This window comes from Littorina saxatilis, linkage group LG4, assembly GCF_037325665.1.
Source record: "Littorina saxatilis isolate snail1 linkage group LG4, US_GU_Lsax_2.0, whole genome shotgun sequence".
NCBI classification, from domain to species: Eukaryota; Metazoa; Mollusca; class Gastropoda; order Littorinimorpha; family Littorinidae; genus Littorina; species Littorina saxatilis.
Genome location: NC_090248.1, coordinates 28400366 through 28428170, shown reverse-complemented (window position 1 = coordinate 28428170; position 27805 = coordinate 28400366). Strand labels below are relative to the sequence as shown.

Below are 27805 nucleotides of genomic sequence, written 5' to 3'. Positions count from 1 at the left end.
TTAAGACTCCCTTCTTTTTAAGACTCCCTCCTTTTTGACTCACATGCGAAGCAAAAGTGAGTCTATGTACTCACCCGAGTCGTCCGTCCGTCCGTCCGTCCGTCCGTCCGGAAAACTTTAACGTTGGATATTTCTTGGACACTATTCAGTCTATCAGTACCAAATTTGGCAAGATGGTGTATGATGGCAAGGCCCCAAAAAAACATACATAGCATCTTGACCTTGCTTCAAGGTCAAGGTCACAGGGGCCATAAATGTTGCCTAAAAAACAGCTATTTTTCACATTTTCTCTGAAGTTTTTGAGATTCAATACCTCACCTATATATGATATATAGGGCAAAGTAAGCCCCATCTTTTGATACCAGTTTGGTTTACCTTGCTTCAAGGTCAAGGTCACAGGAGCTCTTCAAAGTTGGATTGTATACATATTTTGAAGTGACCTTGACCCTGAACTATGAAAGCTAACTGTTTCAAACTTAAAAATTATGTGGGGCACATGTTATGCTTTCATCATGAGACACATTTGGTCACATATGATCAAGGTCAAGGTCACTTTGACCCTTATGAAATGTGACCAAAATAAGGTAGTGAACCACTAAAAGTGACCATATCTCATGGTAGAAAGAGCCAATAAGCACCATTGTACTTCCTATGTCTTGAATTAACAGCTTTGTGTTGCATGACCTTGGATGACCTTGACCTTGACCAAAGGTCACATGTATTTTGGTAGGAAAAATGTGTAAAGCATGTGAGTCGTATGGGCTTTGCCCTTCTTGTTAAAACCTGCTTTTCCAAGAATGTTGGAGGTCTTGCACACAACATTTACCACTGTATCATTCTTCATTCTCTGCAAGTTTGCAATCGGCAAATAAACCCATTGATTGATTTACTGTCTTTGATTATTGTACATGTACTGATTATTGTTAAGAAGGAAACTTGTTCCTTTGATCAGTTAATATAAAACAAAAAACCGTTTGTTAAGTCATGCTACAGCGCAAAGTTAATCAGTGTTTTATTAGCTCTAGGTTTGCTTTTTCAAGTTAGTGAATTTGTCATTGAAGAGATTACTGTTTTAATGTACATGTATCCACATATCATTAAATGTTGTTATGGAGCCTTGTTGTTTTTAGGTTGGGTGATATGTCTGCTTGCCAGATCACTCAGAAACACTCTATTAAATTACATACACTATACCCAACTCACATATAGCAATTAACTCTAGTTCAGTGCTGGTTACGCTGTACGCGTCCCCTTGGTAACAAGGGAGACCACTCTAAAAAAGAGAGTGACCAATCCCATAAGGCCAGACCAACTACCGGTCCGACTTCCGTATGCGTGCGCATACGCCGCCATTTGTATCATTCCACTCTCAGCGATCCAAGGGTCTGGTCGCGTTTTATGTACGCTCCTGCTGTTGTCAGCTTTACACCTTGGTCTTAGGACTTCGGATGCACCCCTTGGTACCGCCTGAAGCTTTACACCTGTTCCTACGCTGTGTGGGGTGAGATCTTTCTGATTTATCGCAACTTTAGCGACGTTTGTCGCTGCTTTCGAACTTATAAATTTTTTGACTGAAAATTTTTGTGAGTTTGTTGTTGTAATGGCGGAAGCGGCACTCAAAGATAGTGCGTTGAAGAAGCCTAGTTCGAGACAGGTCTCGGCTGATGCGACTCCTTCTAGGAAATCTTCGCGTAAGTCTAGTAAGAGCGCTGGACTTGACGCGTCTTTGACTTCTGATTCGTCTTCCGCTAAGTCACCGGTTTTGGCTGACAAGCATGTTAGCCCTCCTCTGTCTAAAGTTGCCTTAGATAAAGTTAATGTTTCTGGCTTGGCCTCCGGTGTTTCGGATTCCACACCTTGCCCAGGTTTAGCTAATGCGGAGGTAGCTTCTCTGTTGTTGACACTTAGTGCGCAAGTTTCGACATTAGCGTCGGAGCTTTCCTCTACTAGGGAGGAACTTCGTTCCCTCCCGTCCGGTGTTTCGGATGTTTGTTCTCTTGCCAGGATCGGGTCGTCTCCTTTGACTTCCTCCTCTACTTCCGCCCGGCCGTCTGCTACTGTGACTCAGGCAGATGTTCATGCTCCGCAGGATGGTGGCTCACGCTGGGTGTCTTTGCTGAACGTGCCCGCACTTGACAAAGGTATGTTGACACCGCGAGTAGCTGGGTTCTCTGGCGAAAGCGGTGTGCGTGGTCAGGAGCGAGTAGCGGGCCAACGAAAGTTGCACCGCGAAAGCTCAGATACCGCGGCTGGCCCCTCCTGCTGTGACAGGGGGTCGGTTGTGGGTCTGGGCCCTGATCAGCGAAAGGGTAAGGCTCTCGGTCCGCAACTCATAGAGAGTGCCGGCGAGGTGCTGAGTCCTCTTCCGCCCAGGGGGCAGGAAGTTGTCGGTGACGATCCTTGGTCGGAACACGGTGTGTCCGAGGGTCGGTTTCCGGACTGCTTTCAAGAGCAGGACGGGGATACTGACGAGGGTGCTCCTTCCGTTCCGGGGGACACCCAACTGAACTTGCCCTTCAAGCTCCCAGCCATGGTGGCACTGGCAGCGGAAGCGGCGTTTAAGTTCTTCCCGGAAGGGGTGGTGGAAAGTAAGATGAATCTTGCCCCACCCCTTTCGGCACTGGACGATTTCCGGGGTGCGAGGGAGCAGAAGCCTCACTTCCGCTTTCGGGAATCGCCGACTATTGCTGTTGAGATGGCATCTACCCTGAAGGGTAAACGGCATGCTCCGGTCCCTCTGCTAGCTCAGCATGGTGAGGTTCCGGAGGAAGTGTTGCCTTGGGTTGTGAAAGAGGGGGATCGTCCTGCTCCCTCTTCGCACAGCTTTAGGTTGAATCCGTTTCCGGTCAACTTGATCGAATCCTTTGCTTTGCCATCTTGTGCACTTCCGGTTTCACCGGAACTGGCCAGTCTAAGAGAGGATGCTTACAGGAAGGACAAGCCTGTCCCTTGCACTGAAAGTTCTCTGTTGGCCATAGAGGAGACCGGTAGGTCTCTTCTAGAGTTGTCCTCTGTCTCTGAGTCGTTACAGAGGTCGCTCTCTCGATCTATTGCGTCCTCGCTCGATCCTTTTGAGTTTCGGTTCGACGCTTCTCCTGCTGTGGCTACTACTCTCCTGTCTACTTTGGCTAAAGTGACGAGAGAGCAGATGGCTTTGTCGGCAAGGCTTTACACCCATGCGGTGTTGTCTAGGAGGTCAGCCTTTTTGGCGGGTTCTAAGATCTCGGACAAGGCTACCATAGAGGGTCTGAAGGTCTCGCCTTTTTCGGAGGGTGCTCTGCTGGGTCAATCTTCTCTTGACGCTCTCCGGAAAGAGACCCAGGATGCGAGAGACATTGCGATTGCGCGCATCGCGCAGCACGGGTTCCAGAAGCCGCAGAGCAAGTCCAGCACGCAGACTCAGGCTGCCAGCAAGCCTCAGGCTTCCTCTTCTGGGGGTGGCAAGGCGCATAAACAGTCCTTTGCCTCTAGGGGTAGGGGCCGTGGAGCGCCCTATCAGAAGAGGGGGCAGTCTTTTGGAGGCTCTAGGGGGTCGGGGCGCAAGCCTCACCCCCAATGAAACTTCCCCGAACAGCACGTCCCGGTAGCCCCCGCGCTTGTTGTAGCGGGCGGCCCGTCCAGGGCCCTCACTTCCTGGCTACAATTAGTGGACAGCAAGTGGGTTACTGGGATCGTGCGTTCGGGGTTCCGGCTGCTCTGGTCAGAGGAGAAGGCTCCTCTGGTCAGGATAATCCCGCCCTGCAGGGCGCCAAAGGATCTAGAAGCACGAGATGCTGTTCAAAAGGAAGTGACTGCTCTGTTGCTCAAGGGAGCAATAGAGGAGGTCATAGATCTGCGGTCTCCGGGGTATTACGGGCGGCTGTTCGTAGTACCAAAAGCCTCGGGGGCTTGGAGGCCGGTCTTGGATCTTTCCTCTCTGAACAAGTTCTTACGAACAATACGGTTCACCATGGAGACGGCTACCTCTGTTCGGGAGGCGTTGCGTCCGGGGGACTGGGCGACGTCTGTAGACTTAACAGACGCGTACTTCCACATCCTCATTCACGTTTCGGACAGGAAGTGGCTACGCTTCCCCTGGGGGGACAAAGTGTATCAGTTCAGAGCTCTGCCGTTTGGCCTGTCGCTAGCCCCTTGGGTGTTCACGATGGTTGTGCGGCAGCTGTGCGCTCTTGTAAGGAAGGACGGGGTCCGGTTAAGAGCCTATCTGGACGACTGGTTAATCCTGCACCAGCAAAAGGATCTCTGCGATCTGCATACTCAGACGGTTCTGAGTCAAGCTTCGCAGCTGGGATTCTCGATCAATCGCACAAAATCGGAACTGGTTCCATCCCAAAGTTTTGTGTATCTGGGCATGGAGTTCGATACGCGGGCCTGGTCAGTTCGCCCGTCTCAGAGACGAGTGGACAAACTCCAGGCACTGATACGCTCTCTCGACGGAGAGAATCAGGCCAGTGCTCGGGTTCTTACGTCGGTGCTGGGGCAAATGGAGTCTATGGCAACTCTTATCCCGCTGGGCAGAGTGAACAAACGGCCGTTTCAGGTCGCTCTGCAGTCAAGGTGGGACCAGTCAGTCCAGGATTGGAACGTTCAGATCCCTCTTGGGGTGTGGTTTCTGGAGACCACTCGCGCGTGGCTGCTCCCGGTGCTCTTTCAGGGAGTTCCCATTGTGTGCCCTCAGCCAGAGAAGGAGCTCTTTACGGATGCTTCTCTGTCAGGGTGGGGGGCTCATCTAGACGGGCAGATGGTGTCGGGGGTGTGGGACTCAACACTAAGCTCCCTTCACATCAATCTGCTGGAGTTGGAGGCAGTCTCTCTGGCTCTGCGGGCGTTCAGGCCCTTGCTGGAGGGCAGACATGTCAGGATTCACACAGACAACACGACGGTGGCGTCGTATGTGAACAAGCAGGGGGGGACACGGTCTCCCAGTCTGTCAGACAAAGCCTGCCTCATTCTGACGTGGTGCAACTCTCATGGCATCCTTCTTTCAGCTGTTTACCTGAAGGGAAGTCTGAACGTCCTGGCGGACAGTTTGAGCAGGGGGGACAAGGTGGTTCACTCGGAGTGGACCCTCTCACACCAATCCCTGGATCGTCTCTGGTTGCAGATAGACAAGCCGGTGATCGATCTTTTCGCAACGAGGTTTTCAGCAAGGCTCCCTCTCTTTGTCTCCCCCTTCCCAGATCCTCTGGCCTGGAGGGTGAATGCCTTGGAAATCAGTTGGGCAAACCTGACAGCGTATGCGTTCCCTCCGTTTTGCCTCCTCGGAAAGGTCCTCAGAAAAGTAGACTTAGAGAAGCCAGCGCTGGTTCTGGTCGCTCCGTTTTGGCCAAGCCAGCACTGGTTTCCCGACCTACTGCGTCTAGCAGTTCGGCCTCCGATCCCTCTCGCCGTGAAAAAGGGGGACCTCGTGCAGCCTCGGTCAGGCATCCCCCACGAAAATCCGCGGCTCTTGAGCCTTCACGCCTGGATTCTATCCGAAGCGCTCTGCTTAAGGCGGGGGCCTCTGCGTCTACTGTAAAGTTCGTCCGCCACGCCCATAGAGAGTCTACAACTTCGGTATACTCTTCGCACTGGGCAGCTTGGGCTAGGTGGTGCGCGCTTAACGGGGTTAATCCCCTTGCACCAAGGTCCATGCAGGTAGCCAACCACCTTGCGTGGTTGGCAGAGCAGGGAGGTTCTCCCTCTTCCCTTAGAGTAAGGAGGTCGGCGATATCCTCAACTCTTTTACAGTTGGGGCGTAAGATCTCACTTGGCGGGGTGATCTCTAGTGTTCTGAAGGGCGCTTCCCTTACAGCCGCTCGGGTTAAATCGCACCTCCCTGCCTGGGATTTATTTTTGGTTTTACGTTTCTTAGCCTCGGGGGAGTTTGAGCCCATCCGTTCGGCTACTTTGCTTAATTTGACTCGCAAGGCCGTGTTTTTAACTTTGCTTGCTACTTCAAGGAGAGGTAGCGAAATTCATGCTTTGTCCGGTCTAGGGAAAGACATTTCCTTTGAAAAGGATGGTTCGTTGTCTCTCAAATTTATTCCCGGCTTCCTCGCTAAGAATCAGAAGCCCGGTCATGTTTCGCCTGTTTTGCATATCTTGCCGTTAAGCACGGTTTTAGCTCCTGGAGATCCAGATCTAGCTAATTGTCCCGTCCGGTCGCTCAGCCTCTACCTGTCACGAACTCGGCATATTCGCTCAGAAACCCAAAAGCTGCTCTTTATTTCCTTAAACACAGCTAGGGATAAGGATATTGCGAAGGTCACGTTGACCAAGTGGGTATCTACACTGATCAAGCAGGCTTATGCCTGGTGGGAGGCTCAGTCAGGAGAGTCTAGGGCTGTCTTGCCTCTCACCTCTGCAAGAACTCATGAGTCAAGAGCCTGGGCGGCCTCTTTGGCCGTCCTCAAGTCTGGTCGTCTGGCTGAAGTGCTAGAATCAGCATACTGGAGATCAGAGGATGTTTTTATAAACTTTTACCTCAGGGACGTCGCTTCACTGAGGCAGGATGGCAGCTCTGCGCTACCAGCGATGGTAGCCGCGGGGCAAGTCCTGCGTGGTTGAATTTTGGTAAGTACCCACCACCTATAGTAGCAATCTGCTATATGTGAGTTGGGTATAGTGTATGTAATTTAATACAAAATTTTATAAGTAAATTTTAATTTAATTAATATACTTACCCAACTCACATCGTTTAATCCCTCCCGCCTCCCCGCTGTGGTGGTATTTGGGACTAAAAAAGGGAGTGAGTTGGGCTTCGATGGAATGATACAAATGGCGGCGTATGCGCACGCATACGGAAGTCGGACCGGTAGTTGGTCTGGCCTTATGGGATTGGTCACTCTCTTTTTTAGAGTGGTCTCCCTTGTTACCAAGGGGACGCGTACAGCGTAACCAGCACTGAACTAGAGTTAATTGCTATATGTGAGTTGGGTAAGTATATTAATTAAATTAAAATTTACTTATAAAATTTTGTATTATGTCTATATACATGATACATGAACAGGGATGTTGCCACACATTCATACCTATAGGACAAATGTCCTGAGCTCTTCGGCATCAATAGGACATTTGACTGCTTTCAGACATTTTAATAGGACATTAACATTTTGTGCAAAACACAAAATCATGTGCACACACACATATCAGTATGTGCACCAACATTGTGTGCGTACATTGTTTTATTACTTTTGTTTCAAACAGGACACACACAAAAAAGAAACAAACAAACTAAAAAGCAACTAAAAACTCCAGCACTCTTACTTTGATTGGCACGCAAACTGCATTATTTCCTCACAGAGCTTTTTCCTGACATATTCGACAAAACAATAGTTTACCTATGTTCAGATGGTCTCTTTGCTGTCAAATTCTAACCAACTATAGTACTAAACAGGGTCAGCCATAAATAGTTAACCTTATTAAAAGACCGTCTGTGCGAATTTCCTGTTGTATCGACACTATCTTCAAGTCACGAAACTTTACTTTCCGTGATTGTGGAGGTTTCAGCGGTGACACTGTCATTGGCGCTGTCATTTTTCAGAATGATGCTATTGCTAGCCGTGTTTTCCCACGTTCTTGGCCCTAATGAAACGCCAAACGTGTTCAGCTTTTGTTGTTGTTTGGCAGGCTTTAGCTTTTTTCGGTGGCATAATTCAGTGCCGTGCGCTTCAACTCTAACCGAAAGCAAATTAAAGCAGACGCGAGCCTTGGTCAGTTGGAGTTGTCTCCCATACCCCTAACTTTAGTGTGCTGTAGACGGATGTACGCAAACGGCTCATATCGGAAACGGTTCGGAAAACGCAAGATTTGCACTGCACAACTGTACGCGAGAGCGCTCGGTCACTTTTTGGAGATTTTTTATCATGAAAGAAAAATTATCAAATAACGCGCTGTCCGAAGGAATGGAGTTCTTAGCAGACAATGGCCGCGCTCAGTTAAAAACGATAGGACATCTGACCGCCATGCGGCTAAGTGAATCGGACATTTGAGCCTTTTAATCGGTCTATGTCCGATGTCTGACGCCTAACGACATCCCTGCATGAAGTACAATTTCAGATCGGGTAAACATGGTACCTCAATTTCAGATAAGGAACATGTGTATTTGTCTGTAGATACTATGTGGACACCATTGGCTTGCTGCGGGACATCCAGACTGTGGAATTGTTCTACCTTAACGCAAGACAGGCCATCTTCAAGGTGAGACACGTTTATCATTAATTTATCTGGTAGCAGTGGTGCTTCGCCGTCATGATCTAATAGTCAGTGATAGCCATTGCACAATGCATGTGCTTTCTGTGTATCATTTTAATTTAAGCAGCCTTTGTTTTATTGTTGTTATGTTTATTGCTCAAAAAAGCTGCTGCTTTAGAAGTTCACAAATTGTGCTTATCAACTATACTTCTCTCTCTCTCTCTCTCTCTCTCTCTCTCTCTCTCTCTCTCTCTCTCTCTCTCTCTCTCTCTCTCTCTCTCTCTCTCTCTCTCTCTCTCTCTCTCTCTCTCTCTCCTACCCACTCCGGCCCCCACCCTGCCCAATTAATATGATTTATTGACACCCCTTTCTCTCTTCCTGGCTCCTTCTTTTTCTCTCAGTCTGTTTATGGTCAATGTTTCTGTGTTATCAATATCAGTAAACACTGTCGCCAATTGACTGAAACATTTTTATTCATTTACACTTAATCAGGTCATGTGCTTGAGTCAGATGCTAGGTACTGTGCATGCATTGGAACGAACGCATCTCAGCATCTGTACTGGTACATGTAACAGTAACTTAATCTAGAGCCTCAGAAATTATCATCTTTACACCCGTGTTAACTGTTATTTCTCATGGCAAATGTTTACAAGCACCATTTCAGCCTGAGGCGAGCATTTGGAGAGACAACGCTCTGATTAATGGATTCATTTTTGGGTTTGTTCAGGGCCATATCGAGTGTGACAGCGAGACGGTGTTTGAGTTAGCAGCCCATGTACTACAGGCCAACAAAGGAGACTTTGTGAGGTAAGCTCGGACTGGACAGCTGAGCGTGAGAAAGAAGTTGGTTGTTGGTGATGGTTTTCTCTTCTTGTTTTGTTTTATGTTACTGGGGATGGATTTGGATGATTGACTGTATGGAGATAAATGTTTTTCCCACCTTGAATGACCTGTACTGATGAAAACTCTCTCTCTCTCTCTCTCTCTCTCTCTCTCTCTCTCTCTCTCTCTCTCTCTCTCTCTCTCTCTCTCTCTCTCTCTCTCTCTCTCTCTCTCTCTCTCTCTCTCTCTCTCTTCCCACATGCACACACACGTGCACACACACACACACACACACACACCACACCACATACACACACACACACTCACACTCACACTCACACACATAAGCATGCACTCTTGTACGCACACAGGTGTACCTGATCTGTTTCACACTTAATCTCAAACCATTTGTCGTGTATGTTGCAGTGAGGATGAAGCCAAGGAGAACACCAAGAAACTTCCCATCATTCCCACCAGGACCCTCAAGCAACACCCTTCTATATCATACTGGTGAGCATATATATATCTTTATCAATCAATCAATCAATATGAGGCTTATATCGCGCGTATTCCGTGGGTACAGTTCTAAGCGCAGGGATTTATTTATTTTTTTTTACATATTTTTATTCAAGGCGCAGGGATTTATTTATGCCGTGAGAGATGGAATTTTTTTTACACAATACATCACGCATTCACATCGGCCAGCAGATCGCAGCCATTTCGGCGCATATCCTACTTTTCACGGCCTATTATTCCAAGTCACACGGGTATTTTGGTGGACATTTTTATCTATGCCTATACAATTTTGCCAGGAAAGACCCTTTTGTCAATCGTGGGATCTTTAATGTGCACACCCCAATGTAGTGTACACGAAGGGACCTCGGTTTTTCGTCTCATCCGAAAGACTAGCACTTGAACCCACCACCTAGGTTAGGAAAGGGGGGAGAAAATTGCTAACGCCCTGACCCAGGGTCGAACTCGCAACCTCTCGCTTCCGAGCGCAAGTGCGTTACCACTCGGCCACCCAGTCCATCTTTAATGGGCTGTCATGACTTGTGAGAATGTGATCAAAGTCTTTCTAAGAGACAATGGACCACATTCACAAGGAAGAGGAAAACAGTGAATGAAAATTCCTGACAGGTCATATTTGGACATCACAATCACAATTTAATTTAGTACATTTTCTGAAAGCCGAGTGGGAACAAGAGGGCTGATATGTGAAGCTGTTTATATCAAATAACAAAAGGTAGGGGAAAAAAACATGGAGACAATGATTTTGTTGGTTTCAGATGGTTGACATAACACTGGTTAAAGGTCGCAATGGCCTAGTAGTTAAGACATTGGCCTTCCATGCTGAAGTTATGGGGTTCGAATCCCAGGGTTAAGGGTGGAGATTTTTCTGATCTCCCAGGTCAACTTTTGTGCAAACCTGCTAATGCCTTATCCCCCTCCGTGTGTACACCAAGGCACAACACCAAGAACACAGGGTAATGATCCTCTAATCTATGTCAGAGTTTGGTGGGTTATAGAAACATGAAAACACCCAGTCTGCATCCCCCGAAAACGGAGTATGGCTGCCTTAATGGCGAGTCATACACATGAAAACCTGCTCTTGCCAAACAAGAGTGTATGTAGGAGTAGGAGCCCACACATAGGAAAAAGACAGATATATTTTAACACTGTTTGCAATTTAAGACTGGTGATGATGAAGAACTTACCGTGTGTAGTACAGGACTTGGAACAATGATGGGGTTGTGCATTGTTTCAGTGAGGACAAAGTCATCAGCTACTACCAAAAACTGCAGGGGACTTCCAGAGGGCTTGCCATTGTCAAGTGAGGTTTTTTTTTTGTATTGCTTAATGTTTTAGCAGGTGCATGTGTAAGAAGGATAAATGTGGGGTTTTTTCTTTCTCAATAGTGTTTTAGAAAAAAAAAGTTGACAAGAAGAAGTGAACATTTGTGTAAGTGGGAGAACCTGAAAATATTTTGCCTGTTAGAAAAAACAAGCTGTTTTTATTTTCCAGTAAGTGATGTTTTTGTGGGTTGCGCTTGTAGAGTTTTGTTTACGTTTTTGTGTTGCACACACCTATTGATGGTACTTTTGGTACACTTTTTTTTTAAATGTAAGTTATGATGTATTTTCCAGTTACATGACAATTGTGGAAAAACTGCCAACATATGGAATCCACTACTATGAAGTCAAGGTACTGTGTGTGTGGGTGTGGGTGTGTGTGTGTGTGTGTGTGACAGGTGATGTTGGGTGTGCATTGTTATGTATGCAAGATGTGGGAATGAGTGAAGAGAATGTTAAAGCGGTGAGAGACGGATACACAGTGTGGAAGTGTTCTGATTAAGCCTGTAACTGTCTTTGAGTTTCATTAATGTGATGCTCAGTGCAATCAAAAGAGAACTGTAGGATCCGGATTCAGAGAGAGGGAAGGCTGTTGGTGGCCCCATAATATACACATCTCTTGCCGTAGAAAAGCGTAAGACTAAGAGCAAGAGGAGAAAACAAGATACATTTACTGTCAATGTGTATAACATGTTTGTCTTATAATTGTTCAAATTCTATCAGGACAAGAAAGATATACCTTGGTGGTTGGGAATCAGTCCCAAGGGAATTGCTGTGTACGACAAAAATGACAAGACAACACCAAGAAAGGTATGCTATTAATTGGGGAATTATTATGCTTTTCGATGATTCAGTCACTTAATCGTTAAAACAGTTACCTCTGAACTCTTTCGGGACCCGCTTACAACTTCAGTTACTGACATTTAGCTGGATGAGATGTCTTTTCCCTTGAAACATTATCTAATTACCGTATTTGACAGATTACAAGACGCACCGTTTTATAAGCCGCACCCCCGACTTTGAAAAAAAAATTGGGACGAGCCACGTATAGGCCGCGTCACTATATTAGCCGCCGTCGAAAAAAAATAATCAGATCGTGTCGATCAATCAAAACAACCAGGCAAACGAAAGTACGGTATTTGGCGAAATCTTTCTTTCTTTCTTTCTTTCTTTCTTTATTTGGTATTTAACGTCGTTTTCAACCATTCAAGGTTATATAGGGTTCGTACAGGTGCTTGAAATCCTTGAAAGTGCTTGAATTTGGAGGGGTCAGTTTCAAGGCCTTGAAAGTGCTTAAAAAACTGGCAAGATCCTTGAAAGTCCTTATAAACTCTAATGCTGCAAACTGATCACACAACAACCACCCACAATAAACATGCAATGATTTATTATTTGATAACCTCAAAGAAAAAGTTGAACAGTAACCTACAGTCCTTTTTGAGTCTGTCTGCTTTCAAACCATCGTCTGCTACGAATCTATCGCCTTTGACAAAAACTTTAATCGTTAGTTTTTGAACATCCAATGATTTAAATCGCCGTGCAGGAAAGGGGTATAATAACTAGTAAGTGTTTCATTGCGAGCTTTGAAGGTAAGAGGGTGCTTGATTTTCTCTTTAGAAGGTCTTGAAAGTCCTTGAAAAGTCCTTGAATTTTAGAACAAAAAAACTGTAGGAACCTTGGTTATATCGCGACGGGGAAAGGGGGGAGATGGGATAGGGGAAAGGGGGGAGATGGGATAGAGCCACTTGTTAATTGTTTCTTGTTCACAAAAGCACTAATCAAAAAATTGCTCCAGGGGCTTGCAATGTAGTACAATATATGACCTTACTGGGAGAATGCAAGTTTCCAGTACAAAGGACTTAACATTTCTTACATACTGCTTGACTAAAATCTTTACAAAACATTGACTATATTCTATACAAGAAACATTTAACAAGGGTAAAAGGAGAAACAGAACCGTTAGTCGCCTCTTACGACATGCTGTGTAGCATCGGGTAAATTCTTTCTCGTCCCAACCAATATGGGACTCCCCCTAACCCGCGGGGGGTTTTGGCGAAATCGGCTCCGAGAATAAACAAGTGAAACAAAGAAGAAAAGTGAAAAAATTTGAAGAAAAATATCACGCACACAATTTGTAACCAACACACACATGTAGTCTTGCCCGAAATAAGCTTTTTTGGGATGATTTACGACTTTAGCGCACATTTTGAGCAGACGAAAACACAACATGGCGGCTCTCGCTCCTCCAACTACAGACATGGGATTCTTCCGTAAAATTACGGAATTCCGTAAATTTTTAGGCTCCAGGGATCATTCTTGAGATTCGTGCAAATCCGCTGAGAAAATGTTGGGGTATATGTAGGTAAAGACCCAAGTTTTTCGGCCGGTCCGCTGATCGCGACGCTCCATTCCATACTATTCTTGAACGGTTGGTTCCTAAAACGGTCAGACTGTTGCTGGTCGATCCGTATGGGAACGCGCTCTGTGTCTTTGTCTCCTACAGTCACCGTTTCAACGTAGCTATCGGGGATTCAGTATAAGCTAAAGCATACCGTATGAGAATGATTCGGCGCCATTTTTACATCGCTTCTAGCCACTTGCCAAAATGATGAGGAAGCTAAAGCGAGACGAAACCGTTCTATCCCGGGAAATTGACCAGCAGAAGTACAAGAAAAATCTCTGGAGATTCGACTGGCTCGATGAAGTTGTATCATTGAGCTGGAAATACGAGAAAGGCCAGAAGACACAAGACGTGAAACTGAAAGTTGGCGATGCTTTTGCTAAAATCAACTTGCCGGGAAAAGCTTAGTGCACTTTGTGCAACGATGTTAATGTTATCAACTACGGTTCCAATGGAAAGACTGCCCTCAAAAGCCACTTGAAAAGCAACAAGCACCTGACTATCCTGAAAACCCAGTCGTGTAATCAGTCACTGGGGTCGTTTGGCACCGACAAGGTAAGAACATTGAAACCACACCGTCACACGCCACCACCCCCCCCCATCCCCGCCTCTCTCTCTCTCTCTCTCTCTCTCTTTCTCCTCCTTATTTTGAGTCTTAGCGTAAAATTAATTTGAGAAACATGGGAAGGAAGAGAAAGGGAGGGGGGGGGGGGGGCTATGATTAAGCTGAAATATGCATTTCAGGGCCATTTTTGTGTGTCTAAAATACTAAAAACCTTCAGCTTCTGGGGGCTTCGCCCCAGACCCCGACCAGGGGCGTTGCCCTTGGACCCTACTGGGGGCCTTCTGCGGCCCCCAGACCCCCACTTTTTTTTTCCTTAATTATCACTTTTTCTGAATCCCATGTCTGAACTATCGCGAGACACAAAAAACGAAATCTCGCACGCGCGAGATCCTGATACATCCGTTGTTTCTCTGTACGCTATCTTGTCACGACGACTTGTTGACAAACGAAGATTCACGAAAGAAAGAGAAAAGCGTCGAGTTTTGAGTAGAGAGCTAATAAAGTACCGCCAATTGCTAATCGATCGAAATGAAAATCCGCGGCGACTTCCATTAGGTGAATGCTATTAAGTTTAGGTAATGTTTTAGCCGCAATGCGATTTTTTTGAAAAAAAGTCGCGGCTTGTAGTCCGTCAAATACGGTACCATTCATTTTGTAGCTGTATCCATGTGGGACGTATGTGCAAGAAATCAGTTTCATAAATGTTCTGTGTCATTATTTATTCACCTTTTTAAATGCATTTAATCCTTCAGTTTCCATTGAGAAATTAGTGCAGTACTTTCACGAAATAAAAATCAACTTTTGTGTGCATTTTATGACGAAAACAGTCACTCTCTCGACTGTTTGTTTTGTTTTTGATGGTTTTGAGTTTGATTGATATAAGTGGAAGCAGATCTCACCTACGAATGGATTTATCGCGTCTGCTTCTGTTGCAGTGATAGTGTTAGAGTCACCTCCCTCCATGCATTTTCACTATAAGTTTTTATGCAAAGGAAACTTGAAATACAAGTAATATAGTAGTAGCTAGAAAAGTGCTTAAACTCAATGTTGTTTCATGAATTTGTTGTTAAACCTGTTTCAGATGTTTACTTGGAAGAATTTGGAAAACTTATACTACAGGGACAAGAAGTTTTCCATTGAAGTACACGACCCCAAACGGTAAGTCTTTTTGGGTGCTGTGGCTACTTGATTGGTTTTTTTTTTATCACATCTGCTGTGAAGTTTGTGCTCTTATACTTTGTCAGTGTAGGTACCCAATGGTTGTGTATATGCTGTACTATATTACTATTTCACACAAGTATCAGCTTATGTTTGATTTTGTATGCTTTTAGCTACAGCCAGAGGTTGACACATGTGTATAAGGTTATTTATTCGTTTGTGTATCATAGTAATTGTAATTTTTAGGACAGGTCATTTTCGGTTTGGGTGTGAGAAAGTAATTGAATGCAGTAATAATTCTCTCTCTCTCTCTCTCTCTCTCTCTCTCTCTCTCTCTCTCTCTCCCTCTCTCTCCCTCTCTCTCTCTCTCTCTCTCTCTCTCTCTCTCTCTCTCTCTCTCTCTCTCTCTCTCTCTCTCTCTCTCTCTCTCTCTCTCTCTCTCTCTCTCTTTTAATTTTTTGTAATATCTGTATAGCGTTTGAGAGTAAACAGAGAGTGATGAATATGTGTGTGATATTTTGTGAGTGACAAATTTCTAATATTTGCACTCGGTTCACCCCTGTTATGGAAGTGAAGTGTGTGTTTTTTTGTCTGCCATTGAAAGAAAAAAGAATTCTGTTGTTGTGATTAACTGTTGAGACTTTGTGAATCAGAACTCTCCAGACTTATACATTATGTGGTGTAACTGACACTCCTGACGTCCTGTTTAAGTATACATTTTGCTTAGCAAATGAAGTAAACCAATGGTAGAAAGGATCGCAGAGTTGGGGCATATACTCTAACGGATTTGGTTAAACATGAAAAGGTGCTTGGGAGAAGGGGATTAACCATAAAATAATTAAATCAAAATATCATTGGACGCCCTAAAACTAGCGCAGCTGTTTTCATTATTCGGTACTCACAAGGATGCCCAGTCTAGCACATGCTTTTAACATCACAACTTGATAGATAATATTGAATGTGGCCCTTTTTTTATATTTAGTCAAGTTTTGACTAAATATTTTAACATCGAGGGGGAATCGAAACGAGGGTCGTGGTGTATGTGCGTGTGTCTGTGTGTGTGTCTGTGTGTGTGTGTGTGTAGAGCGATTCAGACTAAACTACTGGACCGATCTTTATGAAATTTGACATGAGAGTTCCTGGGTATGAAATCCCCGAACGTTTTTTTCATTTTTTTGATAAGTGTCTTTGATGACGTCATATCCGGCTTTTCGTGAAAGTTGAGGCGGCACTGTCACGCCCTCATTTTTCAACCAAATTGGTTGAAATTTTGGTCAAGTACTCTTCGACAAAGCCCGGGGTTCGGTATTGCATTTCAGCGTGGTGGCTTAAAAATTAATTAATGACTTTGGTCATTAAAAATCTGAAAATTGTAAAAAAAAATAAAAATTTATAAAACGATCCAAATTTACGTTTATCTTATTCTCCATCATTTGCTGATTTCAAAAACATATAAATATGTTATATTCGGATTAAAAACAAGCTCTGAAAATTAAATATATAAAAATTATTATCAAATTTTTTTTTTCGAAATCAATTTAAAAACACTTTCATCTTATTCCTTGTCGGTTCCTGATTCCAAAAATATATAGATATGATATGTTTGGATTAAAAACATGCTCAGAAAGTTAAAACGAAGAGAGGTACAGAAAAGCGTGCTATCCTTCTCAGCGCAACGAATACCCCGCTCTTCTTGTCAATTCCACGTGCACTGCCTTTGCCACGGGCGGTGGAGTGACGATGCTACGAGTATACGGTCTTGCTGCGTTGCGTTGCGTTCAGTTTCATTCTGTGAGTTCGACAGTTACTTGACTAAATATTGTATTTTCGCCTTACGCGACTTGTTTCTCATTTTTTGTTGTTGTTGTTGATCAATACAAGTGCCGAAGTGGCGTATAGTATCACAACTTTGACATAAGAAAAGTGTCGCTTGGAGTTTAAATAAAACCTTTTATTTGTAAGGGGTGGAGGGGATGGATGAATACCTGTTTTTTTCTGGGTTTTTTTCTGTTTTTTTTACTACTTTTTTATAAGCAGTAGGGAATATTATTCCTAATGAATTTCTCCTGCCAAATGTCAGCTCTTACAGTCTTTTCTAAATTTCCTTTTGGGTACTGGCTTAATAGAGTAGAAACTTTGCACTAGCCATTTCTTTCAAAACCAAGGCAAGAAATACAGCAGTATTGTCCTTTATTAATCTGTGTTCCCTTTGATATATTTTTCATCAACTTTATTCTTACAGAAAGAAAAAGCTGTATTTATATTATAACTGTGTATCTTTATGACACTTTTATGCTTTGGGTTAATCTGTTTTTCATGATGCCAATTATGCATTCCATTATAATTAATCAATTTTGTGCTCTACTTCATGCTGTCTGGGCATTAAGTGAGGGTAGTATGGAAAGGTATAACAACAACACTGTTAGCTAGTGTCATTGTGTTCATCTTTCAAATTCATTGTGCGAATGCTCGGATACTTTTTATTTCATCCACAGTTTTTTTAATTTTGTTTATATTACATTGGCTGAAAATGTGAAGCAACGCTTGAATATGCTTACTTGTGCAAAATTAGTTGTGCCTTTTTTTGGTCATGATTCGGGCGGGGATGTAGCTCAGTCGGTAGCGCGCTGGATTTGTATCCAGTTGGCCGCTGTCAGCGTGAGTTCGTCCCCACGTTCGGTGAGAGATTTATTTCTCAGAGCCTCCTCGGTGTCCGAACACCCCCGTGTGTACACGCAAGCACAAGACCAAGTGCGCACGAAAAAGATCCTGTAATCCATGTCAGAGTTCGGTGGGTTATAGAAACACGAAAATACCCAGCATGCTTCCTCCGAAAACGGCGTATGGCTGCCTAAATGGCGGGGGTAAAAAACGGTCATACACGTAAAATTCCACTCGTGCAAAAAACACGAGTGTACGTGGGAGTTTCATCCCACGAACGCAGAAGAAGAAGAGAAGAAGGTCATGATTCGAAAACCCGCTTCTTCTTCTTCTGCGTTCGTGGGCTAAAACTCCCACGTACACTCGTGTTTTTTGCACGAGTGGAATTTTACGTGTATGACCGTTTTTTACCCCGCCATTTAGGCAGCCATACGCCGTTTTCGGAGGAATGAAAACCCGCTTTATTCAGAAAGATTTAATGAGATCATCTCTCATCAAACATAAGTTTTAATGTATTTAACAACTTCAGTCTCCTCACTTCTGACAATTTTTTTTTATATCGCCTTCCGCTCCCCTGATTGGTTTTCCATTTAATACTTATTCAACCCTATAACCCCCATCTCACCTCTCTCCCCCCTCCTCTCAAATTCATTCCCCTACCTGAATTCATCTTCGTTTCAGACTTCATTGTTCGTTTTCATTTATGATGTTCTTTAAAAAAAAAATTTTTTTTAAAAAAGACCGTTTCAATTTTGTTCTGGGATTTTTATTTCAGCTTGCTTAGTTAGGAGCTTCAAGCTTTGAATTTATTTCCCCCTTTATAGCAGCTTCTACTGTTGAGCTTTTCATGAGTAACTTCCCCTGTTCATTTAACGTGCTAAGAGAACCTTTTTTTGGCTGGCATAGCTTTATTTTTTTTCATTCACTTCAATTTTTGGTCAGTTATGGCATGGCTTCAAACTACAGCTTCTGTGACTACATTGTATATGACTTTTTATTTTGCACAATGGGTCTATTTTGAGTGAAAAAAGCAGTGGTGTTTTGGTGACATTGATGCTATCACCAGTGCACTAATAGTCTGGGGGGGGGGGGGGGGGGGGCAGAATTTATGGACAACACACTGAGTGCGGGCACTATAGCAGAACACTTTTTAGAAATTAAGTTTTAGAATAGTGGATTCTAACGGTGACAAATAAATGTTTAAAAAACAAAAGTAAATGGTCATGTGGAGACTTTGAATTATAAGCTTTGGTAGGTTTATAAAAAAAAAAAATGTGTAGTTCCGTGAAAATTGTGTATGCAGAAGCAGACATGGTCTTGTTTCATTTGCAAAGTCATGCACAAAATGTAGGTTCAATAGAGAACCAACGAACGAACTTTATTACTCAAGGATGGAGATGTTAGGCTCACGCCTAGTCTTACAATCTGTCCCTGTAAACTAAAGAGAAAAAGCAAGAGAGTGTATGTGTTTGTTCTCAGAATGAATGCCGTGAGAGTATAAAAAACTAAATCTTTAGCATGTGTAGAAAGGGCGAACGAATGTAGACAACTAGGGGGAAAGTCACTGGGAAAATATTTGTACTTTAAAGGCACAAGAATATGTAAGAAAGAAGATGGAGATTAGTTCTGTGCTAGCAGATGAGGTAATATTTTTGCTAGGCATAATTAATATGACTGTACAGTACAGTGAAACCTGCAATGTGCAACCACCCTTAACCATTGCTGTGATGCTTATTTTGCCTTACTACATGTAAGGATAAAAAGAACTGTTTCCATGTGAGAAAAAGGAGAAATTTGTAAGATACGCAATTCGAAAATAAGCCCAAAATCCCTTCATTATTTGAACAACAGTAAATATAAATGATTGCATTGTGTAAAGGTCTGCCATTAGAATTTAGAGTGGCTAGAAGGTCAAAGACTTTCACCTTTATTTTATTTTTTTCGTCCCAGTTTGATCTTCATTTACTTTTTTTTTTCTTTTCTTTTTTTCTCTTTTTTTATTCTCTTTTTTTTTTTAAATAGATTGCCTGAGTGTCCATTCTCAGTCAGTTGGATCTGCATCAGATCAGGCACATGCGAATTTGGGGGTGGTTTCCCAAAGCAGGATTCACTGACACTTTACACAAATCCTGTGAATGTGTTTGTGCAAGAAACTATCCTAGCACAAAATTTCACTTCCCCCTTTCACTCCCAACTCTACCTCCACCACCCCCACCACCCATCCCATTGCCCCTTTCTTCCCTAGTGACTTAGCCGTTTGGTCTGCTGTCCCGTTCTAGTATCGTGCACACTCTGAGCAGTTTCAACCTGTACGAAGATGCCATTCGCGAGCCCCTTGAGCATTTTGACGACCTCTCTGATGCGATCACAGATCCGACCACTCAGTAAGTACTTCACGTAGCAAGGCACCGGTCAATCGTTCGTCTGACCAGCCAGCCTTTCTCACATTTCCCAGTCAGGTCTGAGAGCCTCACTTGTCTCTCTTTTGTGTCATCTTCTCAAAGGCTGGACACCTTTTCATCTTGGGAAACAAAATTGCGAAAAATGTTTGAATCGATGAAGTCAATCATTAGTGGAGTTTGGGTTCAAAGTTATGGTGGTAACAAAGATGGGGGAAAGAAAGAAAAAGAAACAAGCTGTTCTTGAGACCCATTCACCACCACTGCCACATGCCCTATTCCATGCTACCTTTCTGTTTAATTAAAGAATAAAGTTGGGTTTTTGCCTGTGTCTGTGGAAACAGCTTGCTTCCTACTGGTTCGGGCGAACCTCTGGTTGGGGTTATGCAGTACAGTGGGACCCCCCTTTTAAGACCTCAACAAATCTGAGACAATCAGGTCTTAAAAAGGAGGGAGTCTTAAAATGGGAGTACATTCATATAAAATGGGAGTTCATTACTATAAAATGGGAGTGCATTAATATAAATGGGAGTGCATTAATATAAAATGGGAGTACATTAATATAAAATGGGAGTACATTAATATAAAATGGGAGTACATTAATATAAAATGGGAGTACATTACTAGAGGTTATGAACATAAAATCTGCAAAAACAGGGTCTACTCTTAAAAGGGAGGGAGTCTGATCTTAAAACAAGAAAATCAAAACTGGACCAAAAAAATCAAAACTAATCATTGAATTAGTTTCACTGTATTGAGCAAAGCTTGAGGATCTGCGTCTGAAGAGATAAGCGATTCTGGCAAACTTTTTGGCATGCAAATTCCATCCCCAAATGAAGTTTGTTATGTGCACAGTGGAACCAGCATGCTACAAGCAACCATCATGAGAACATGGCTTACATGAAAAGTTAGAAGTAGTGAAGGCTTCATCTGAATGTAACACCTTTGGCAAGAAACTTTCCTGTTGCAAAGCAGTATTAAATGGTTATTTTCACTTTTTTTTTCTTTACTAGTACGTAGATCCAGTTTTGATTTTCTTCACAGCTGTGGGTGTGTGGTTGCTCATGTGGCAGGTGGAACTGTAAAGTACACACTATGATTCATTACAGAAAAGAACACAAGTTTAAAGCTTGATTTTATTTTGCTAAATTCCTGGCTTTTTTCTCAAGATGGAGGGGTGTCCTGGCTTTAGCACCATTATCTGTCTTTTCATTAGGGTTCCGGTACATCTAGTTTCATTTTCACAGCAACAAATTAGAAAAAAAAATGTTATAGCTGTCACGACTCGCATCGTTTCTCATCCATGTGTCCAGATTTTGTGTTCATTTTTGACTCACATGCGAAGCAAAAGTGAGTCTATGTACTCACCCGAGTCGTCCGTCCGTCCGTCCGGAAAACTTTAACGTTGGATATTTCTTGGACACTATTCAGTCTATCAGTACCAAATTTGGCAAGATGGTGTATGATGACAAGGCCCCAAAAAACATACATAGCATCTTGACCTTGCTTCAAGGTCAAGGTCGCAGGGGCCATAAATGTTGTCTAAAAAACAGCTATTTTTCACATTTTTCACATTTTCTCTGAAGTTTTTGAGATTGAATACCTCACCTATATATGATATATAGGGCAAAGTAAGCCCCATCTTTTGATACCAGTTTGGTTTACCTTGCTTTAAGGTCAAGGTCACAGGAGCTCTTCAAAGTTGGATTGTATACATATTTTGAAGTGACCTTGACCCTGAACTATGGAAGATAACTGTTTCAAACTTAAAAATTATGTGGGGCACATGTTATGCTTTCATCATGAGACACATTTGGTCACATATGATCAAGGTCAAGGTCACTTTGACCCTTATGAAATGTGACCAAAATAAGGTAGTGAACCACTAAAAGTGACCATATCTCATGGTAGAAAGAGCCAATAAGCACCATTGTACTTCCTATGTCTTGAATTAACAGCTTTGTGTTGCATGACCTTGGATGGGTCAAGGTCACATGTATTTTGGTAGGAAAAATGTGTAAAGCAGTTCTTAGTGTATGATGTCATTGCTAGGTTTAGTTATTTGACCTTGACCCTGAAGGTCAAGGTCATGTAAAGGTCAAGGTCAAGCATGTGAGTCGTATGGGCTTTGCCCTTCTTGTTACCTTTTTGTTTTTAGCTGTATATTGTAAAGTGTATGTCAGAGTGTGTCATTATGTCATAGATGTCTACATTTTCATCGTTTGATTGGTTTTAGCACTCTTTCCCCATTCATTTTTATCATTCATTCTTTGAATTGTGTAATAAGCTTTAAAGAGCTTGATTTCGTCAAATCTCAACCCACTTATGTTTAATTCTTTAAAGATACATGTATTTTGAATCATGAATCACCACTGCACTTCATAACATACTTGTCCATCCTAGCCTTTCTCTATCCCTCAAGCTTCAGATTCATTTCTCAGAAAGGCTGACATACATATATTCAGTATCCTTTTGTGCAATATTTCCCTGTAGCAACAGGTCAAAACCTGTCTCACGCAGCAGACTAGGCTTCTGACAGTAATCAGTGCAATTAATTATCACAGCTTGCCTCTCACAGGTGGTGCTAAAAACTAACAACAGCTTGGAAAACTAACATTGCGTAAATCCTAAGAATGTACACGGTTTTCCCTAGAGCAGAAGAGAGTTCTTTGTGTAATGTTGTGCATGTGTGAATTTGTCAATGGCATGTTGCGTGTTGTGTTGCTGTCACTTTCCACTGTTCACTTTTGTTTCTGTGAATGAACAAGCATGATAACTGTGATGTTGTAACTTGTGTTGTAACTTTCTTGCAAAAAGCATTCTGTCCAGCTCTGTGAAACTTTTGTTTTATAAAGCCTAGCAACAGAAACAGAGAGTTTTCCTGTTTATTTGACTTAGAAAATCTGGAGCCTTTAATTCAGAAACATTTTCAAAAAGAAAAAAACCACCATTTTGGTGTGTTTACATGTTTGTCTAATGAGGTTGATGTGAGAAATACATGTCAGATAAAATGTTAAATTGTTCTCATTATGTTCAATCTCCTCCATCATAGTTATTCTCAAGGAATTTTCAAAAGTAGATCCAAGTGGTAGTTTTTGAGGATCATAACAGTTTCTGAATTTTGACTAAATGACTAAAAAGTAGATCAGTGTTTGGCTTCCTTAGAATCTTGCTACTTGGCTGTACGTACATACTAGGCTCACAGCTTCATAGAATTCTCTCTTTCCTAGCTTTTTTTTCTCTCGTTCTGTGAATTCTCAGTAAGACTTCTTCATTATGGAACTGTTCTGTTTTAAATCAGGACTTTGATGTTAGTGTGAAGAAGAGAGCATTAAGTGCCTTAGAAAATATACTGTGAAAAGACGAAGCCCATGAAACTGTGTCCTTTCAAAACAATGACACTGATAAAGCAAAACCAAAACTGCCTTTAGTGTTAGCAGATGAGATAAATGCTAAAATGGTATGACACAACTGTTATTTGAAGAATCTCAGGAATGTACATTGTCTCATTTACACACATAAACACACACACACACACACACACATACACACACACACACACACACATACACACACACACACACACACACACACACACATGCACACACATAAACACACACACACACACATACACACATGCACGCGCGAGCGCACACACAAACACACACACATTGTCAGAGCAGGCATGATCATTCCCAGGAGGATGTGTGTGAGGCTTTCATGTGGAATGAAAGACTTTGACTTTGTTTTCAATTCACTGGTCAGTTAAAAGTTTCAAAAGGGTGCATTAGTGCGCTTTCTCTGTTGTCTTCTTTCTGCTACTTGTAACTTACCTTGCAGTATTCGTTTACATACTTCTAACACATTACTGTATTGTAACGCTTAAGCCTTTTCTGGCTCACACATTGTAGTTCTCTTTCTCTCTCTCCCTCTCTCTCTCAAAAACACACTCATGTACACACATACACACACACACACACACACACACACACACACACACACACACACACACACCACACACACAGTCAGTACATGTACATCCCTCAGACATTTAGGAATCAATTAATTTTTAGTACCGTTAGTCCATCTAAGACTTCCTGTAAGTGTATCAAACATATAAACACCTGTTTTTCCCCCTACCATCAACCCACTTCAGAAACAGCTTCCAAAAACTGTAGAGCTTTGTGTTTTTACCAGAGTGTCTGTGAGTCGGCGAACATTTGGCGCCAGCAGTGTGAACGTTCACGCATGGCTGGCTTCCAGTCAGCATCTGACCAAATGCATCTGGTCCATGGCTGTCGCGCAACACCAGTTTTACCTGGAGAGGAAACAGAGCAAGGTAAGCGGTCGCAAGTTTATGCTTGTAGTTGTGTATGTATGCAAATACAAATGTGCACGTGTCAAAGAGTTAAGAGGAAACGTCAGAATAAGGCAAGCGGTTATATAGTTTGCTTGCAGTTACATGCATGAATGCGTTTAGGAGTAAACAGGAAACGGAGCAATGTGGGCTGTCATGAATTTTGGTCATAGTGTTGTTATATGTGTGATTGTGCAAAGCTAACACAATCGATCCAGGAAAACACCCCCCGCGGGTTAGGGGGAAGAATTTACCCGATGCTCCCCAGCATGTTGTAAGAGGCGACTAACGGATTCTGTTTCTCCTTTTACCCTTGTTAAGTGTTTCTTGTATAGAATATAATAGTCAATTTTTGTAAATATTTTAGTCAAGCAGTATGTAAGAAATGTTAAGTCCTTTGTACTGGAAACTTGCATTCTCCCAGTAAGGTAATATATTGTACTACATGTACGTTGCAAGCCCCTGGAGCAAATTTTTGATTAGTGCTTTTGTGAACAAGAAACAATTAACAAGTGGCTCTATCCCATCTCCCCCCTTTCCCCGTCGCGATATAACCTTCGTGGTTGAAAACGACGTTAAACACCAAATAAAGAAAAGAAAATCCAGGAAAACAATGTTTGAGTTTCTGAAAAACAAAATGAATACAGTGGACCCCCCCTTTTAACACCTCAACAAAACTGGGGAAAGCAGGTCTTAACAAGTAGGGACTTTTAAAATAGGGCTACATTTACAGAGGTTATGAACAGAAAATCTGAAAAATCAAGGTCTTACAGAGGGGGAAGTCTTAAATACGGGGTCATGAACATAGGATTCCACTGCACAGAGCCTCGTGCAAAAATGTAAAATAAAATTAAAGGCAGACAAGCGAAACACAAGAAGCTTACGGTGCAGGGTTTTTGAGTCACTTGAGAAAAAGTGACTCTATGTAATCGGTCAGTGTTAGTCTGTCCGGCCGGCCGGCCGTCCGTAGACACCACCTTAACGTTGGACTTTTCTCGGAAACTATCAAAGCGATCGGGCTCATATTTTGTTTAGTCGTGACCTCCAATGACCTCTACACTTTAACGATGGTTTCGTTGACCTTTGACCTTTTTCAAGGTCACAGGTCAGCGTCAAAGGAAAAATTAGACATTTTATATCTTTGACAAAGTTCATCGGATGTGATTGAAACTTTGTAGGATTATTCTTTACATCAAAGTATTTACATCTGTAGCCTTTTACGAACGTTATCAGAAAAACAAGGGAGATAACTAGCCTTTTCTGTTCGGCAACACACAACTTAACGTTGGGCTTTTCTCGGAAACTATAAAAGTGACCGGGCTCAAATTTTATGTGAACGTGATTCATTGTGTTGTGAATAGCAATTTCTTCCTGTCCATCTGATGCCTCATATAATATTCAGAACTGCGAAAGTGACTCGATCGAGCGTTTGCTCTTCTTGTTCTTTTAAATTGTTGCATATATCATACACGGAACTAAGATAAACAGAAGAATATCTTCTATTATTCAAAGTTCATAGACCAAGCCAACTTACTGTGCAGATTTCATAATTTGTACGGAAAGCGCTTTATACTTGAAAGCTTTCAGGGAGTTATCGCAGGTCTCCAGTGCAAAGTGCAGCTTTCAGGTTTTATGTTCACTAGGCAATATGATAGCCTCATTAACACAGCATGAATGAGATCGCAGATTTCAACAGTCTGATGTGTAAATTCCAGTGTTCAGTTTTTGCGTTTGCAGGGCACACTGATGTCTGCACGCAGCATGAGCGAGATCGCACAAGACCTCTGTCGCAGTTCGTCATCGCTGGGGCCTCACGATCTGAGTCGCAGTCCCAGCTCCCACTCCCTGCCAAGTTTGTCTGGGTCCAGGTTCGAATGTGAGTCACCATGGTGTTTGTGTGAGTGTGTGTGTGTCTGTGTCTGTCTGTCTGTCTGTGTGTTTCTTTTTCTGTGTGCAGCATGTTGTTGGGTTTAAAGGATGATGGCAGGTCGGCATGGGTATTATTTACAAGTTGAAAAACAGCATCAAGCGTTTAGTTTTGATTCTTGTTGAGAACTGTGTGGTAAAATGCGAAACAAGTGAAAGGTAACAGCAAATTTAAATGTTATGGCCTAAATAAGCCACAGTTTGATTTATTCAGTACTGTATCAATTATCCCCTTATCTGCTCAAATAGGCTTACCTTATCATATGATGGTTCCTTGTCTATACAAATGGAATCGCCTACTCTCTTTGACATGTTCAGTTTTGTTTTTTTGCTTCCAGCAGAAGTTTTCATATCTGTACAAAAGGGAACGCCAGCTTTAGCCTTAGAATCCATGCATTTTTACACTATTTTGTGTGCCAAATTTGACATGATTTCATTGCTTTTTGTGCAGTAAACACAGAGAACATTGAGGCTCAGAAAGCAGAGCGAGAGATGTTCCAGGCGCTCAAAGCCAGGAAGGAAGCCCTGGAGGAGACCTTGCGCAAGAAACTGGAAGAACTCAAACTTCTCTGCTACCAGGAAGGGGTAAGTTAATTGGCCACTGATTTTTGTGCTTCCATTTAATTTTCTTTACTTAATTGTCCCACTGCTGAGAAGTTAGGTTGCTCCCTCCCAGTGGAAAGCTAGCTGTAAGCTGGTCATAGGTTTTTGTGCTCCCATTTCTTTACTTCATTGTCCCTCTGCTGAGAAGTTTGGTCGCTTCCTCCCAGTGGAAAGCCAGCAGCAACAAGAGTTGCGCTACCTATGTGTGTGCGTGATCAGGTTTAATCAGCCACTTGCATTTCATTGTCTGGCAGAATGACCAAGGTCTTTTAGATGCTGCTTTGTTGACGTCAGCTTGGGACATGGATACTGTCTTTAAGTCTCCACATAAATTTGAGCCATGTCCATCCTGTTCTGGATTCGAACCCCTTGCCCCAAGGATCGCAAGTCCAGTGCTCTACCAACTTTTTTATTTTTTAATTTTTTTAAAATTTTTATTACACGTTTTTAATTCTTTTTGGTACACGACATCAACATCAGACAGCAACATCAAATAACATCAACCATACAAAACTTTTTTGTTTTTTTTTGTTTTTTTGTGAAGATGCATAGTTTTGTGCTCTACCAACTTAGCTACCAGGCCCAGCCCTGATCATTATTTACATCTGTACTCTTACCTGTCTTAGATAGTGGGAACATTCTACTTGCTTATCAATATCAGTAAGCATCTTATATTCATGGTCTTTATCTTTATAGGCAAGAAACAGGAAGAACTCAAACTTCTCTGCTTCCAAGAAGGGGTATGGTTAGCACAGGTCTATGTGCTGTTATGAGTCAGATATGTTCTGTCATATACGAAAGAAAGAAAAAAGAAAAGTATGCTCACATATAAGCATTTTTTCCACATTTAGGTTGAGGAAAATTAATGATAAACACATGTAGGGG

The 27805-nt window shown here is 42.7% G+C and overlaps 1 protein-coding gene across 1 annotated transcript in view; it reads left to right on the top strand.

Annotated features, from left to right (window-relative positions):
• The window catches only part of LOC138964399 (FERM domain-containing protein 4A-like), a 48617-nt gene that overhangs the window by 8395 nt on the left and 12417 nt on the right, over positions 1-27805 (top strand). Inside the window, exons 5-15 of the mRNA XM_070336341.1 lie at positions 8097-8181; positions 8903-8982; positions 9424-9507; positions 10766-10831; positions 11145-11202; positions 11574-11660; positions 14898-14974; positions 19915-20019; positions 24232-24373; positions 26129-26267; positions 26769-26902. Of these exons, the coding sequence (XP_070192442.1) occupies positions 8097-8181; positions 8903-8982; positions 9424-9507; positions 10766-10831; positions 11145-11202; positions 11574-11660; positions 14898-14974; positions 19915-20019; positions 24232-24373; positions 26129-26267; positions 26769-26902 (1057 nt within the window). The remainder of the gene's footprint in view (positions 1-8096; positions 8182-8902; positions 8983-9423; positions 9508-10765; positions 10832-11144; positions 11203-11573; positions 11661-14897; positions 14975-19914; positions 20020-24231; positions 24374-26128; positions 26268-26768; positions 26903-27805) is intronic.